The sequence below is a fragment of the Musca vetustissima genome, unplaced genomic scaffold, assembly GCF_032173495.1.
Source record: "Musca vetustissima isolate MV318-11 ecotype Yass unplaced genomic scaffold, APGP_CSIRO_Mvet_v1 utg10841, whole genome shotgun sequence".
Classification (NCBI taxonomy): domain Eukaryota; kingdom Metazoa; phylum Arthropoda; class Insecta; order Diptera; family Muscidae; genus Musca; species Musca vetustissima.
The window spans coordinates 17,420-35,067 of record NW_026883530.1 but is presented as its reverse complement, the minus strand read 5'-3'; the positions used below and the strand labels follow the sequence as shown (position 1 = coordinate 35,067).

General features: G+C 34.2%; 3 protein-coding genes across 3 annotated transcripts; all 3 read left to right on the top strand.

Annotated features, from left to right (window-relative positions):
• The first annotated feature begins 1,536 nt into the window (after positions 1–1,536).
• LOC133330457 (larval cuticle protein 65Ag1-like) lies at positions 1,537–1,931 on the top strand. Its single transcript, XM_061538892.1, has 2 exons — positions 1,537–1,664; positions 1,736–1,931. Exons 1-2 carry the CDS (start codon positions 1,552–1,554, stop codon positions 1,923–1,925), a joined length of 303 nt encoding a protein of 100 aa, XP_061394876.1. The 5' UTR covers positions 1,537–1,551; the 3' UTR covers positions 1,926–1,931.
• A 3,206-nt stretch (positions 1,932–5,137) lies between these two features.
• Positions 5,138–5,542, top strand: LOC133330439 (larval cuticle protein 65Ag1-like). Its single transcript, XM_061538874.1, has 2 exons — positions 5,138–5,271; positions 5,344–5,542. The coding sequence occupies exons 1-2, from the start codon at positions 5,159–5,161 to the stop codon at positions 5,540–5,542; spliced, it is 312 nt and encodes a 103-aa protein (XP_061394858.1). The 5' UTR covers positions 5,138–5,158.
• Positions 5,543–8,992: 3,450 nt separating this feature from the next.
• LOC133330440 (larval cuticle protein 65Ag1-like) lies at positions 8,993–9,422 on the top strand. Its single transcript, XM_061538875.1, has 2 exons — positions 8,993–9,111; positions 9,188–9,422. The coding sequence occupies exons 1-2, from the start codon at positions 8,999–9,001 to the stop codon at positions 9,384–9,386; spliced, it is 312 nt and encodes a 103-aa protein (XP_061394859.1). The 5' UTR covers positions 8,993–8,998; the 3' UTR covers positions 9,387–9,422.
• Positions 9,423–17,648: the final 8,226 nt, after the last annotated feature.

Sequence of the window (17,648 nt, the reverse complement as noted above, 5' to 3'; positions counted from 1 at the left end):
ACATTTTCCGAATATTACAAATATTCCGCATATCCTTTCTAATTATATGTCCAGATTCCCTTTAAGGTGCATTGTGTTGTGATGTCCGTCTTATATTCGACTAGAAAACACAAAACAAATTAAGTTTTCGGTCCACTTCATCCCAAAATTATAATCTGATCATCACCGAAAATTATAGGCGTTGTCCTTGACCATAACTGGGACCTCATGGAACATTTCGAAGCGATCAGCGGTATATCTCCGCCCTCAAGTATGATAATGGTTTATTAAAAAAAATCTAAATAAGTAAGCACCTGTAAATATTTACGTGTAATTCCCACATCCGAGTACGTACGACAATATAATTGGTATCAATTTAAAGGTCACCCACTCCTCTTGGATATATTATAAACATCTCGGCTCCTGTCCTTCAGGTGTAAATATATACAATGCAAATTTTGTCATTTTTCACACAAAATTCAGGGTCCATTTGACCCGCTAAATAATGACCGATCTTTATCAAATCAGGCATGCTTATTCTTTGGTCCAATCCCCTTCTCCATGTAAAAAGTCGAGATGTTTGGGTTATAATTGCGGCCTCTGAAGCGACCAGAAAAACCGACAAACAATAAGTATTTGGTCCATTTCATCCCTTAAATATTAACCGATGTTTACCAAAAACAATAGGGGCCTTCATTGGGCCGAACCCATCCTGCTTGCAAATTTTCGTGAAGATTGGTCCATAACTGTGGCCTGTATCTTGTTTACAAATTATAATGTACAGACGGACGGACGGACACACATGTCGAGATCGACAAAGTTAATCGAGATATGACGATCGGTATACTTAAATGTGGGTCTAGGACCAATATTTCGCGGCGTTGCAAACTCTTGGGGCTTCACAAAGCTATAATACCCTGACAACATGTGTAGGGTATAAAAACCATAGAGCCATGAATTGTCAAAGAATATTTTTTTCTAGAAGTTTTTTTTAAAGATTTTTTTTAACAGGCCAAAAAGGCGCGGATTTTTAAAGATTTTTTCACGAAGCCAAACAGGCGGGGATTTTTTCACGAACTTTTAAAGAATAGTTTTTTTCAAAAAGCTACACAGGCGTGGATTTTAAAAAATATATTTTCAAGAAGCAACAACCGTGGACACAGTAAGGTATCAAATCTTCGGATGTGTCCATATAAATTATTCGTGCGATAAGTTACCATTTAGTGGCTCTTGCCATAATATTCTTTTTGTTTTAACATTTTCTTTTACACCCATCTTCTCTCCACCATATTCTTCTTGCTTATGGCTATGTTCAGATAACTTGATTTGTACATATGTTGTAGCATAATTTGTTTTATTTTCCTTTGCTTTTTGGTTTCTTTTGTGAATTCTTTGAATATTCACCATTAACAGTTTCAAGATCAAAACCATCAACATGAAAGAAATATGCAAAATATTTTGTACAAAATTTCGGAAGAAGAGTATAAATTGTAACTAAAGATCAGAGTTCGACATCATTCAACTGTAGCAACTCTTGTAGTAAGCCACGTAAAAACCAAAAACACTATCAAAATGAAATTCATCATTGTCTTCGCTGCTCTCTTCGCCTTGGCTTTGGCCGCTCCCGCTGATGTTGAAATTGTCAGAAGCGAATCTGAAGTTGGTCCTGAATCTTTCCAATATGTGTAAGTAGTGAAAAGCAAGTCGAAAAATCTCTTTCCAAATATTTACAACGATTTTCCCTTCCTTCCAATAGTTCCGAAACCAGCGATGGCAGCAAAACTGAAGCTCAAGGTCAATTGAAGAACATCGGTACCGAACAAGAAGCTATTGCTGTCCGTGGCTCCTACTCCTTTGTTGCTGATGATGGTCAAACCTACACCGTCGAATATGTTGCCGATGAAAATGGTTTCCAACCCCAAGGTGCCCATTTGCCCGTTGCCTAAGTTGTAAATAACGAATTGTTATTATTATCCCAAAATATCCCATCCCGTCCCCATCCTAATACCAAATTCACCTATTTCCGTATCCCTCCAAATCCAAATATTCTCTGTTATAAAAATTGCTCTCTGTTCTCTATGGACAATATTTGTTCTATAATTATTGAGAAGCAGTATCAATGTTGTTATTTGACAAAACGAAAAAAAATAGACTAAGTGACAAAATAAAAAAATGAAATAGAAAAGAATCATAAAACAACATTATTATTTTTATTTATAATGACATATTGGATTCAAGGGCATTAAAAACATAATGAAGTTCAACCTAACCGAATATTTTATAATCTACAACATGTGGAGTGGCTTCAGATGTTGTTGAGTTTTAATTTCTATGCTAGAAAGTTATTTTTGTTCTGAAGCCTTTTAATAGTCAGGAGTTTATGCTGGTCCTGGTATGGACGCTAAGAGAAAACATGAACATATTTCAACAAATTTCTGCAACGATGTTTCAAAACCTCCAAGCAACAGGAATACCTAATTACAGCCGGATGGAAAAATACTCCAAAGTACCGAAAATGAGGTCGATGTACCACATTTACAATAGCAGTAATAGAGCACTGTCATAAAATATTTGTTGTTTATTGAAGGTCTTACGTCTACTGGCTAAAAATATTCTTAAAACCAGTAAGGAAAGTAGTACATGAAATTGGACTAAATTAAATGTGATTACATGTGAACCGACGTTATCGATCGTAGGTTTACTGCGATCAATAACCGGGTACATTTGTTCCTTTTTATACCCTCCACTATATTTGGAGGCTATATGAAGTTTGTGTTTCCGTTTATAACTCATCGAAATAATCATTTCCGACCCTATATAGCGTATATATTCTGTATCAGTGCGAAAGGGACAACATAAATTGATTTGAATCAAACTATCCATTATGCTACAACACAGAGACTCAGGTGGACACTTCATTCATTATTTGGAGGACAATTAACATGAAGTCAGTCGAAAATATATGTAGCGAAAATATATATAGGAATAATATTTGCCTCTGAACCAATTTCTACGAATCTTAACTCATATTAGGCTATATTATCTTAAGAACGTAGTGTAAAATTTTGTGTCAATCGAAAAAATCATGAAGAGTTTGGTGCACGACTCACGTAAAATCGGACAAAAATATATTGGGAGCTATATTTAAATCTCAACCAATTTCATCGAAACTTACTTATCAGGCGTTACTGTAGACCCATTTCGATATCTTACACATAGAAGCTGTATCAAACTTTGAACCGATTTCAATAAAACTTGGCACACGTTAGGCTATCCTAACTTCGGTATGTTGTGAAAAAATTTGTGCCAATTGGACAAAATTTGACACATTGGTGCACCATTTTCTAAAAATCGGATGAAAATATATATGGGAACTATATCTAAATCTGAACCGATTTCAATAAAACTTGACACACGTTAAATTGTCCTAACTTCAGTACATTGTGAAAAAGTTCGTGTCATTCGGCCTAAATTTGACAATTTGGTGCATATTAGCTAAAAATCGGACGAAAATATATATGGGAGCTATATCTAAATCTGAACCGATTTCAATGAGACTTGACACACCTTAGGCTATCCAAATTTCAGTTCGTTGTGCAACATTTCGTGTCATTCGTCCTAAACTCGACAATTTGGTGTACTATTTGCTAAAAATCGGACGAAAATATATATGGGAGCTATATCTAAATCTGAACCGATTTCAATGAAACTTGGCACACGTTAAATTACCGTAACTTCAGTACGTTGTGCAAGATTTCCTGTCATTCGACCTGAATTTGACAATTTGGTGCACTATTTTCTAAAAATCGGACGAAAATATATATGGGAGCTATATCTAAATCTTAACCGATTTCAATGAAACTATGCACACTTAAGGCTATACAAATTTTAGTTCGTTGTGCAAAATTTCGTCCCTATCGGCCTAAATTTGACTCTTTGGTGTACCATTTTCTAAAAATCGGACGAAATTATATATGGGAGCTATATATATATAGATCTGAACCGATTTTTCCCAATTTCAATAGGGTTCGTCCTTGGACCGAATAAGTGATCTATACCAAATTTCATCCAATTAGGATCATAAATGCGACCTGTACAATTTAACATGGACAGACAGACGGACGGACGGACATGCATAAATCGACTCAGAAAGTGATTCTATGCATATTCTCAAAAGGAGCCATAGGTCTATCTCGTTTCCTTTTGCCTGTTACAAACATATGCACAAATACATAATACCCTGTACCACGGTGCGCCTTATAGAAGATCCCTTAAAATGTCTTCTTTTTGTTCAGGACATTCTGAAAAAACTTCAACTTATAGAAGATCCCTTGGAAGGTGTTCAGAGACGATTTGAAAGGGTTTTCTGTCCACTAAAATATTCCTTCCTATAGAAGACCCTAGACGAAGTCCCTTTTCAGAAAAATGGCTCCATGGCCTTCTTTTTAGAACTGAACTATATAAGGCCGTTTGAAATGTCATCTATCTAAAAACTAAGACTGAAGAAATCTTCAATAGAGGAAAGGAATTTTTCCAAAACACTTCAATAGACAAAATGATGTTTTAAATTTATTCTTCTTTTAAAGAATATTCTCTAGTCTAATAACCCTTTGAAAGGGTCGTCAATAAAAAAACGGCCTTTCGTGTTCTCACCTTAAGCAAACTAAAATATCTTGGTGATTTTTGCATTGAAACATCCGTATTAGGCCATATTATACAAAAAGTGGTTTTGGACATTTTGGACTTTTAATATCGTTTTCTTCTTCTGGGTTATCGTTTTTTTGGCACGCAACTTCATAAGGCCATCGAATGGATGGAATTCTGGTTTTTGCCATAGATTTATTCACAATAGCTTGCTGCGAATTGTTGTCAGCGTTATTGGTGTTATCAAAGTGTTTAGTATCGAATTGATAATTTTAATCGTATGTGTGTGTTTGTGTTGTTTCTGTTTTGTGAATTCTTTACATAAAATCACCACCAACATTGATGATTTTTAAAGCATTAAAATTCAAGTTCAAATTTAGCAAAAGAAATAAAAACAATATAGAATTATGCAAATTTCAAATTTTGATTAAAACCCCCAAAAATAAGTATAAATTATAACTAAAGATCAGAGTTCAGCATCATTCAACTTTAGCAGGTCGACATAGAACCAACTAGAAACAAAAATCAAATCAACATGAAATTCATCATTGTTTTCGCCGCCCTCTTCGCCTTGGCTTTGGCCGCTCCCGCCGATGTTGAAATTGTCAGAAGCGAATCTGAAGTTGGTCCTGAATCTTTCAAATATGTGTAAGTAGTGACAAGCAAATTGAAAAATCTATTTGCAAATATTTATTTCAATACTTGTCTTCCTTTCAATAGTTCCGAAACCAGTGATGGCAGCAAGACTGAAGCTGAAGGTCAATTGAACTACATCGGTACCGAACAAGAAGCCATTGCTGTCCGTGGTTCCTACTCCTTCGTTGGTGATGATGGTCAAACTTACACCGTCACCTATGTTGCTGATGAAAATGGTTTCCAACCCCAAGGTGCCCATTTGCCCGTTGCCCCTGAAGCTTAAGTTTTTTCATCCTAAAGACTAATACCCTTATACACCCTGTTCCCCACCCAATCCCTTACCATACCCCTCCTCATCCAACTCCTTAAATCCTTTATTTTTGTAAAATGTTATAAATGGCCTCTCTATTGCTGGCAATATTTGTCAGTGGTAGCTGAGTGTATGTATCGAAGTTGTTATTTGAACTTAGTAGAATAAGTCAAAAGATATTGAAAAAAGAAAAACCAAAATGAAATAGAAAAAAAACAATATTTTTTTTGTTTAATTACAAAACATTTGGCGTTTTATTGTTATAATATTCCGATAGTATCTGTTTGTTAAAGAAAGTTGCTACAATAGGCTAAATATCTGCTGAAAGGTATTTACCTGTATGGCCAAAATTACATTGTGCAATTCTCAGTTTGTGGGCGAGAGTGGTGACGGTTTGCCATTCCGTTAACTCTCTCACCAACAAACTATAGATTTGATGCAATTCATGAACATCAATGAGAAAAAGGCTTTCATAGATTGAATATATGCTGTCTGTAGAAGGCCTTTTGAAAGCCAGCAGGAGCTTTGCCGGTTCACCTATTATGTATATAAATATTATAGACATAATATTTTTGAAAGGTGAAGACTCATTATCGGGTCCTCTTCTATAAAAAAGTCTATTGTCTGCCTATAATGCCTATATGTGTCATCTATGGACAAAATCTTTTTTCATAAGTCTTCCCCAAAGAGGTCTTTCCTTTATGGAAAGATCTTCTATAGAAATAAGTCCTTTCTCTGGTCTTATATAACCTGAGGACTTTTCAAAAGGATTTCTTTAGAGATAATACGTTTCAAAAAGTTTTCTAAACTGAGGACCTTTAAAATGGGGTTTTATAGAAACGACCGCTATGCAAGCGTCTTATTATTTTCACATATATTATTCAAGGACTTACTTACTTACGAGCTTAGAAAAGATTTCCAGGCGCGTCGCCCTTTTGCGCAGTTTTTCCAATTGGATAGACCATTTTCGGCAATGTTATCTTCGACTTGATCTTTCCATCGTATTCGTGTCCTTCCCCTTCTGCGTGCACCATCAGCTGGTTCGCTTTTATATGCCTTCTGGGCTGGGGCATCTTCATCCATTCTCACAACATGACCTAGCCAACGTAGTCGCTGCAACTCAATACGTCTAACAATCTCGATGTCCGAGAATCGCTGGTACAACACAGGGTTCATTCGACGGCGATATTCACCGTCAACGCAGATCGGCCCATAGATTTTTCGGAGAAATTTTCTCCCAAACAATCCATGCTTCAGATCCATATAACAGCACGGGTAGTATCAGCGTCTTGTAGAATGTGAGTTTGGTCTGGGGGGAGAGGCCTTGCTTTTGAGTTATTTGCTCAGACCATAGTAGTATCCGTTGGCCATCACTATCCTTCTCCGAATTTCAAAACTGATGTCATTCGTTTTATTTATTTCGGTACCAATGTATATAAAATTCAAGGACTATCCCATATAAAAATTATATATTCAAGGACTTCCAATCTCTTTTTGGTTGGTGAATATCTTATTCACATAAAATGTCAATATTGGACCCCCACTCTTGTGGCAAATTAGGGTCTATACACTTTGCTACCCAAACAATGCGCTTCATCGAAATATTGGTTTTATATCCCATGTTTCTTTGGACCAAATCCGTTTTAGACAATTTGGAGTTGATTTACATATGTCCGTCCGTCTATCTGGCTGGTGTGCCCGATAACTCTCGAAGGGAGTCATCACCTATGTCATCCAAACTTTGTGCATCGTAATATTTCCTCCAAATTTAGTTTATGTTCCAAGATGGTGAATATCGGTCAACATTGTGCTAAAAATTAAGTTTATACGATCTGGCGCACTGACTATCTTTTTTTGAATCAAATTTTACACAACATATTATCTTCATTTAGACTTGGAAAAGATAATATCTGTACCAAGTCTAAATTAAGTACGAAGATGGGATCCATTCGTCCACTCTTTCTGCTACCTCCCCCACAAATGGTCAGTATTTTAAAAATTTAATTTGAAGCGAATTGAATGACCGATTTGAACCAAACTTTGTACCACATATTATCTTTAGCAAGTCTAGATCAATTTCCAAGATGCGGGTCATTGGTCAACTCCTTCTGTTTCTTATCATATTAAGGTACATCCTAAAATTACAACAAATAGGGTGTAATTTTGGATTCTAATAGGGTGGAAAATTGCCCTAACAAAAAATAATCAAGTTTCGGCGTAGCCCCTATATAACGAGGTACGGTTCGAATTTGTTATTTTGTGTTCTCATTGGGTACCAAATTTTCCTACCAAAAATTATTAATATTGGTCTATTTTTTTAGGGTAAGCTCTAGTCACGCATCACTTTCATCATTTTCAAGGTTTTCCAAACTGATTTCCAGAAGTGTGCTTTCCTTTTTTCCTTGCAGAAATTTTCCATGGCGTCCCTTTTATAAATGCCTCGATCTATTTTAGGTATATTGAATGACTATCTCATGATTAAGGATATAAAAAGTTCGGTCTGGCCAAACTTAACATGCTTTAAAATATTTGTTGTCGAGCATAAGCTCGGATTTTTTTTAAAATCGATTTTAAAGTGCAAATTGTTTAAAAATATTTGTTAAAAATCCCGGATCCTCTAAAAGGTTTTAACTCATTATATATTTTTTTTATTTTTATGAAAATATTTTTTATGGTCGATCTTCTAGCGTGAATTTTTAAATAGATTTTTTTTTCAATTCCAGCATGTATTTTTTTAAAAATATTTGTTATCTTTTTTCTCTTTCTCGGTTTAATGTTATTTGTATGGATTCTAACATATATGCTAATGACAAACTGGATGCCCAATATATTTCCAAAAGTAATTTCTAGGGGGTTCCCCTAGAATTGCTGAAAATTTTAATTATTTAATTGCTTACAAACTATACTAAACTTATATTATTTTTATCATATTGTTAAAACATATATGGCGAATTTATAGACAATAGTTGCTATTGTTCATTGGTGTTGTTGTTATTTATTGACAAAGAATATGCCTTCTTTCCAAGCGACCACGTTTTAATTTCGATCTCAGGTTTGACTTTTTTAATGTTACTATTTTTTCGATTTTATTATTTATCTGATGGTTCTTATTTAAATATTTCTATTAATATTAATTTGTTTCTTTCCCATTTGCTTTTCTTCTGTTTTCCATATGAATTCTTATATGAATATTCAAATTATATTAAACAAATTTGCACTAAATTACGTAATAAATAATTCGAAACTATTTTGTTTATTTTTTTTTTTTTTGTATTCACGCATTCAAAAAAACAAAAAAAAAATTAACATAAATATGCAAATAATTTTATGATTCTAAAATTTTGTATAAATTGCGGAGACAATTCTCCGATTGGTATCACTCAAACGTTAGCAACTCTTGTAGTAAGCCACGCTAAAAACACAATCAAAATGAAATTCATCATTGTCTTCGCTGCTCTCTTCGCCTTGGCTTTGGCCGCCCCCGCTGATGTTGAAATTGTCAGAAGCGAATCTGACGTTGGTCCTGAATCTTTCAAATATGTGTAAGTAGTGAAAACTAAATTAACCAAAAAAACTATTTGCAAATATTTATTTCAATATTCTTCTTCCTTCCAATAGTTCCGAAACCAGCGATGGCAGCAAGACTGAAGCTGAAGGTCAATTGAAGAACGTTGGTGCTGAAGATGAAGCTATTGTTGTCCGTGGTTCCTACTCCTTCGTTGCTGATGATGGCCAAACCTACACCGTCACCTATGTTGCTGATGAAAACGGTTTCCAACCCCAAGGTGCTCATTTGCCCGTTGCCCCTGAAGCCTAAGATGTAGTTGTTGTTTTGTTTAGTTAAAAAATAAAAAAGTTTATTAAAAAATATCTAAGTATTATTATTTAACTATGACTTTTGGGCATTCTGTAATTATAACAACTTTAGTTTCAGACAATTTTGAGACGATTTTATAAATGTCGGTTCGTTCATATGTGTGTGGCTGGCTGGTGCGTAGGATAACTCTCGAAGGGAGTAACCGATTTCATCCAGCCTTTGTAGATCATAATATTTCTTCCAAGAGGGGGAATATAGGCCCACTCTTTCTGGAACCTCGTCCACAAAATGGTCGAAATTGTGCTGAAAATAAATTTTATAATACCATGCGAAGCAAATTCTGTACAAGATATTATCTTTGCCATGTCTAGTTCGAGTCCGAAGATGGGACCCGTCGGTTTTCTCTATCTGGTACCTCCCCCGTAATTGTGGGGGAGGTAGTGAATGTAGTTTGAAGCGTTTTGAATAGCCAATTTAATCAACATTATATCCGAATCCTTTTTGATAAAAACATTATATAAGCGAATAACAAAACCTGTGTATTATTCCGAAGACCTCCACAAACCATAGGCAGAGGAGGGTATAGATCTTTCGACAATATCAACTGTCACTTTTCTGTGGCGACTATGTCCTTTAGTAGATTCTTATGCTCTGCGAATTACAGGTACTCAGGTGGGTAAACTGAGCTAGGAACTTCATTCCGCGCAAAATAGTGTGGGTGCTTTATCTATGGTGGTCCAACATGTGAACCATATCAACAAATTTATGCAAAAAATTGATTTAATCTCCAAGAAAACGGAATACAAATTACAGCCGCTTCTGAGGGATAATTCGGCTAAATCCTTCTATGGAGAGATACACTTATGCGAGGGTTTCTAAAAAATGAACCATTACCAAGAAATTTGTATGAGGTCTTTTCCATGTACACGAGCCCGAAAAGGTTAAATAATGCTGAAAATGAGACGAAACTTATATAGGGGGTATATGCCGTGAAATGACCTAATATTGAACATTTTATCCTCAAATGTCTTTCACCATCCAAGAATGTGGAATCCGATACTTCCTTCGTTTGATATGAGATTTAAATATTTTCAACATTTTGACCCATTTTGTGTGAGTTTCTAAGTGTGGACCGATACGTCTCATATACGATCTCATATTCGGAGCGCAGAGCTTGGTTCTAATCGGGTAATCCGTTCGCATGATATTATAAATTTAATTTTCACTCAACTTTTTTACCATTTTGTTGGGTAGGTACCTGAAAGAATGGACTTATATTCCATATCTATCTAACTTGATCTAAATTTGGAAGAAATGTAATGATGTGCAAAGTTTGGATAGAATCGGTTACTCCCTTCGAAAGTTATCATACCAGACAGAAAGATGGGCGGACATTTGTAATTCGATTTGAAATGGTCTATAAATTTCAGCTTTAAAAAATATAAATGAAAAATATGTATATGTATTTTTATTTGAATTTTAAATGGGGTACGATAGGTGTACCGTCATCAACGAATGTGTAAACGACAGGAATTGAATATGTCGTTAACGAAAGGTAGGGAGGTTAGTCGCCGAAGTTGTCGTCAACAACAATATCATTTCCTTGTCGCCCAAGTTGTCTTGCATGAATACTGCGACACTTGTGTGAAAATATCGTCAACGATTTCACATTGCTGTCTACAAAGTGTCTTCAAGGAATTGCCATTGTCTTACCCGATTCGTTGATGTTGTCTTCAAGACACTTTCTACTGGGGGTTATTTTCTTCTTTTTAAAGTCTTCAAATATATGTATACAAAGTTACATTTTATTTGTCAGTCGGTTGAACATTTGTTTAAATTTGAAATAGAGAATGGGTGAGGTCCCCTTCTTAAACCCTACGATCAATAATCGGGTACATTTTTAACTTTTTATTTAAAATGCTGTAAATTTTGAGGAATGATTCCTGAGATGTTTTTACTCATACCCAGTAGTAATTTCGTTCTAGCTTTCGAATGAGTTAGGTTTTTTAATTATTTTCTATAGGGATCTTATTTTGGTGTTCCTCAACTCTTCTGCAATTTTTGTAGCCCTCGTAGGTAACTTGTAGAATTCAGCAACCACCACCAGTGATTATTATCAATTATTCACATGTTATTTGTTTAGCTTGGTGTTTAAGACAGACTTTGAAAAATTATTATAGCATACTTTTAGGATGTACGACTGTCCACAAAATCAAATATCGTAAAATCAGTTGTATTTTACGTTTAAGCCTAAAATTGACTTCAATTTTTGTTTGTGATTGAAAGTTATTCGATTTCTAACATACGGTGTCATATGTATGGTAGCTATATGCGAGGATTTTATTTGGGAATTTTTTCAAGGTTTAGCATAGTGTGAAATTTTTAAAAGAGTATTTGTTTCGTGGCTAAACAGAAAGTTTAATAAAAATAAGTTTTTTATTTGAAAAATGTGTGCATATAGAAATCGTCATATATCTCCACAAATGTATAAACAATGGCCACCAACCACTTTTCAAACTAAACAATAGTCGTATGCATCAAATTCCCATGCCTATTATGAAAAGTTGTTCCCTTTGAAGTAATCTCCCCACCCCGTGACACTTTGGTGTCAATAACACAATCAATCTCTTAATATTTCCATGAAAACAATTACAAAAAAGACCACTGAATCATAGTTATGGTGGACATTGCCATATATGCTAAAACATGATTTACAGGCAATGATTATTTTCATTTTTAATTAAATGTCGTTTAAATTCGTTTGTGAATGACCAGTTGTTTCGATAAATGTCGTTTACATAGAAATTACTGGGGGTACAAATCTCACTAAATCATTCATCTTTGATTTGTTGCTCATCAATCATGAAAAAGGCCTGATGACCATATACATATATATGTATACAATAACGGTTTAGCGAAATAGGGAATGCGGCTGATTTTTAGCTAAATTGGAGTGGATTTTTAAAGAATATTATTTTCAAATAGCCAAATAGGCGTGGATTTTTATACCATTCACCACACTGTGGTACAGGGTATTATGTATTTGTGCATATGTTTGTAACAGGCAAAAGGAAACGATATAGACCCATGTTTCCTTTTGAGAATATGCATAGAATCACTTTCTGAATCGATTTATGCATGACTGTCCGTCTGTCCGTCTGTTGGTGTTAAATTGTAAACAAAGTACAGGTCGCATTTATAATCCGATATGGATGAAATTTGGTACAGCTCATTTGTTTGGCCCAAAGACGAACCCTATTGATATTGGGAAAATCGGTTCAGATTTATATATAGCTCCTATATACAATTTCGTCCGATTTAAGGTATATTGTGTACCAAAGACCCTATATATCTTTCGATTTGCACGCAATTTTGCACAGCGTAATGAATAAGGTCTAGAATGATGTGTGCAAAGTTTCGTAAAAATCGGTTCAGATTTAGATATAGCTTCAGCCGATTTTAGGCAAATAGTCCAATAAAGTCCCTGGAAATCTTTTGATTTGCATGAATTTTGGCATAGCGTACTGAGTTAAACTTTGAACACATCATTTTAATGTGTGCAATGTTTTGTGACAATCGGTTCAGATTTAGATATAGCTCCCAAATATATATTTTCGTCCGATTTAATGTAATTGGTGCACCAAAGACCCTATATATCTTTCGATTTGCACGAAATTTAGCATAGCATACTGAATTGCGTCTATAATAATGTGTGCTAAGTTTCATGAAAATCGGGTCAGTATTAGATATAACTCCCATATATAGTTTCGTCCGATTTAAGGCAAATGGTGCGCTAAATATCTTTCGATTTGCACGAAATTTGGCATAGCGCACTGAATTGAGTCTATGTTTCGTGAAAATCGAAAGTTTGGCGAAAATCGGTTCAGATTTAGATATTGTTCCCATATAAATATTAGTCCGATTTCTTGTAAATGGTGCACCAAAGTACCTATATATCTTTCGATTTGCATGAAATTTGCACATCGTACTAAATGAAGACTAGAATGATGTGTGCTAAGTTTCGTGAACATCTCCCACATATATATTTTCGTCTGATTTTAGGTAAATGTTGCACCACGGGTGTCTGACTGAAATTAAGTTTTGAAGAGTGCGGCGTACCGAATATCTCGTATTAAGTTTGCTATAAATCAATTTTCTTTTCAAATAGCCAAAAAGGCGTGGATTTTCAAAGAATATTCTTTAAAAATCCACACCTCTTGGCTGCTTGAAAAGAATATTCTTTGAAAATTCACGCCTCTTCGTGGATTTTTAAAAAATATTTTTTTTCTTTCAAGTAGCCAAACCATGGATATTAAAAAATATTTATATATTTATTTAGTGCGTGGAGTTTAATTTTTTTTTTCAAGTAGCCTAGAAGGTGTGGATTTTAACAATGTTTTGATAATTTGCCAAATATGTTTTCTTGAAATTTGTTCTAGTAAATCGTGTATTTTTTTATTTTTTTAATATATCTATTTAACAAATCCCTGTAATTTTACTGCAAATACATTATATATAAAAATATAATGAAAATAAACAATATATTAAATCATCTAAAATCTTCAAGTCAAATGTCAATACAATGATGAATATGCAATTTTTTTGCCTGAAACCAGGAAATATTCACTTCATAATTCCTGCAACATTTTGGTGACCTTCAGACAACAAATCGTGTATCATCATGCAATGCTGAATTACAAAACAAAACAACAACCATGTAAAGATATGTGCTGTTGTTGTTAATTTTTGCAAGAATCTCATTTGTTATTAAAATCTAAGCAGAAATTGTTTTAAATTAGCCAACTGCCATATGTTTTTTACATATATAATTAACATAATTAATAGATAATAAATTGTCGCTTTTGCACATGACAATGATGATCATTATCGACATCATTTGCAGCATCATTATTATTATGCTCATTAACTAAAAATAGTAGCATACATACTAACATAAGTTGCGGGTAGTCGTAGTGGTTGTAGTGTCTCAATGGCACACAAATTAATTCATTAATGCAAATGACATAAAGACGTGTAAAACAAGATTAGACGAAATGTTTTTTTTTTTTTGCTATTTTTTTAAACGTTTTTAACCCCTTAGGTGCCGCTGAAACACATTTTTTGTATACAAAAACTGTTTGATGATTGCTTTGTTTATTAAACTTGAAATATGTGAATAGAGGTGGGTGTGTACAGTGTGACAAATTCGCACAGTGTTATGAAACTACATTTTAAATTTATATTATATCAGCCACAATATCAAAGAGAGATAGGCTATCCAATTTTGGTATATTCAAAATATTTAAACATTTAAGTGAGATTTTGAATTTATCGTGATTAACAAAATCAAAATTAAAATTTTCATACTTGTACCACAGTGTAATTTAATGTCATTATGTTAAAAATAATAGCAATTTTAATTAAATAAATTCCAATTAAAAATAAGCCATGTGGATAACTGCAATTTCCAATTCATTTTAATTTACATAAAAATATTAAATTTATAAATATTTAGACATTTAGCAATTATGAAGCGACACTGTGCCTTTAGGCCATATTGCCTCTCCTTCTTCGTTTTTTCATTGTCCAATTCAAAGCAATTCAATTTGTCAATTACCACAGAGAGGGGAGAAGAAGCACTTCAACAAAAGATATGTTAACTGCTTTATTCGTTCGTTGTTTAGCGGCACATTAACTAAATAAAATACAAGATTATCGATAAAATAGCAATAACAACAATGGTCACAACAGCAACAAAATAAAACATAAATAAATAGCTGATCAAGTCAATTGTACGACTTTAAAGGTGAATTGTGGTAGCGAGAGATTTTTTTTTTATTTTATGACCAAATGGAACAGTGGTACACAGAAAATATTTTTTCTAACAAAAATCTACGCGATTCAGGATTTTCTATATAGAAACCAGTAAGGAAAGTAGTAAAGTCGGATTGATTCTTTACCACTTTGGGTATATTCTGCATATGTCTCCTAACAGACTCCGCCTTTCCAAAGAACATTGGCATGAAATTGAACGAACTTGATTATGTGATTATTATGCCTTTCTGGAACCTATGCTAAATTTTATTTCATTGAACCGAATTTCACGGATGAAATATATATCATTCTGCACATTATTCTGCGCTATGCCAAATTTCGTGCAAGTCGAAAGATATATTTCGAGATATATATATATAATATCTAACTCTGGACGATTTTCACGAACACATCATTCTAGCTTATCGCTATGCAAATTTCAAATCATTATATATGGACTGCGCAATATATATGCCAAATTTCGTGCAAATCGAAATTCAGTACGCTGTACCAAATTTCGTGTAAATAATATATAAAATCAGACGAAAATATATATGGGAACTATATCTAAATCAGGACCGATTTTCACGAAACTTTGCACACATCATTCTAGACTCAATTCAGTACGCTGTGCCAAATTTCGTGCAAATCGAATGATATATAGGGACATTGTTGCACCATTTACATAAAATCGGACGAAAATATATATGGGAGCTATATCTAACTCTGGACCGATTTTCACAAAACTTGACACACATCATTCTAGACTCAATTCAGTACGATGTGCTAAATTTCGTGCAAATCGAATGATGTATAGGGACATTGGTGCACCAATTACATAAAATCGGACAAAAATATATGTGGGAGCTATATCTAAATCTAAACCGATTTTCCCGAAACTTAGTACTCATCATTCTAGACTCAATTCAGTACGCTATGCCGAAATTCGTGCAAATCGAATGATATATCGGGACATTGGTGCACCATTTACATTAAATGGGACGAAAATATATATGAGAGCTATATCTATATCTACTCATCATTCTAGACTCAATTCAGTACGCTGTCCCAAATTTCGTGTAAATCGAAAGATATATAGATACATTGGTGCACCATTTACATTAAATCGGACGAAAATATATTTGGGAGCTATATCTAACTCTGGACCGATTTTCACAAAACTTAACACACATCACTTTGGACCTAATTCAGTACGCTGTGCCAAATTTCGTGCATAAATATATAGAAAGATTTATAGGGTATATTGAGAGCATATATAAATCCATTTACGTAAAATCGGACGAAAATATATAAATCTGAACCGGGAGCTATATCTAAATCTGGGAGCTATATCTAACTCTGGGTCGATTTTCTCCACTTTCAATATGGTTCGTCCTTGGGCCAAACAAATAAGCTGTACCAAATATCATCCAAATCAGATTATAAATGCGACCTGTACTTTGTTTGCAATTTAACACCAACAGACGGGCGGACGGACGGACATGCATAAATCGCCTTAGAAATCGACTATGCATAGAATATTCTCAAAAAGAACCATGTGTCTATCTCGTTTCCTTTTGCCTGTTACAAACATATACACAAAGACATGATACCCTGTACCACAGTGCGGTGAAGAGTATAAAAATTGACTGCTTGAAAAAATATTGTTTAAAAATTCACGCTTGTTTGGCTGCTGGAAAAATGTTCTTAAAAAGTCCACGCCTGTTTGGTTGCTTGAAAAAAAATGTTCTTAAAAAGTCCAAATATTCTTTAAAAATCAAAGCCAACATTTGCCTTTGGGTCGTCAAAAATAATTTTATGATTTTTGTTTTTTATTTTTTCATTTGAAACCACTGTCATTGTCATCTGGATCCGGTTGCATTTGTTATTTACATATCCCCCGTTAAAGTCCGCCAGCATCATCGATCGATCGTTTACCATTCAGATGACAAGGCATGCGTGCATCCATTGATGCATGCATGCATGAACGGTAATGTGTGTGTGCTCGCGTCAATATGTACATAATTTTGAATAGATAGACCATAAATAAGCCAGAAGTGAGAACGTGTGAAATATGATGTTTGAATGTTGATGGGCAGCAAATGTTATAAATTATGCGTGTGTGTGTTGGATGCTGGTTAGTGATCTGGCGCAGGCTTGTAACTTACAACTTTAATGGGTTTTGGCAAACTGTCATCACCTAGAAATACGCAATGGACATTCCAAAAACAAAAATATATATAGAAAAAAAAACTCAAACAAATTTCCGCATACATTTTAAAAATGAATGTCGACGGCATCATGACATTAAACTTTTCTGATTCTCTACAAAATCCACTTTTTTTTTTTGGTAGACAACATACTTTGACACTAATGACGCTGAGCGTTGTCAAAATATGTGTAGATCATTCATATCAGCTGTGAGATCAATCACAAGTGATTTGTTGT

What these genes read in the sequence shown, in the direction of transcription:
- LOC133330439 (XM_061538874.1), top strand. Translation starts at nt 5,159, where the DNA reads ATGAAATTCATCATTGTTTTCGCCGCCCTCTTCGCCTTGGCTTTGGCC. An exon ending in CCTGAATCTTTCAAATATGT is followed by an intron (nt 5,272 to 5,343) that starts GTAAGTAGTGAC and finishes TCCTTTCAATAG; the next exon opens with TTCCGAAACCAGTGATGGCA.
- LOC133330457 (XM_061538892.1), top strand. Translation starts at nt 1,552, where the DNA reads ATGAAATTCATCATTGTCTTCGCTGCTCTCTTCGCCTTGGCTTTGGCC. An exon ending in CCTGAATCTTTCCAATATGT is followed by an intron (nt 1,665 to 1,735) that starts GTAAGTAGTGAA and finishes TCCTTCCAATAG; the next exon opens with TTCCGAAACCAGCGATGGCA.
- LOC133330440 (XM_061538875.1), top strand. Translation starts at nt 8,999, where the DNA reads ATGAAATTCATCATTGTCTTCGCTGCTCTCTTCGCCTTGGCTTTGGCC. An exon ending in CCTGAATCTTTCAAATATGT is followed by an intron (nt 9,112 to 9,187) that starts GTAAGTAGTGAA and finishes TCCTTCCAATAG; the next exon opens with TTCCGAAACCAGCGATGGCA.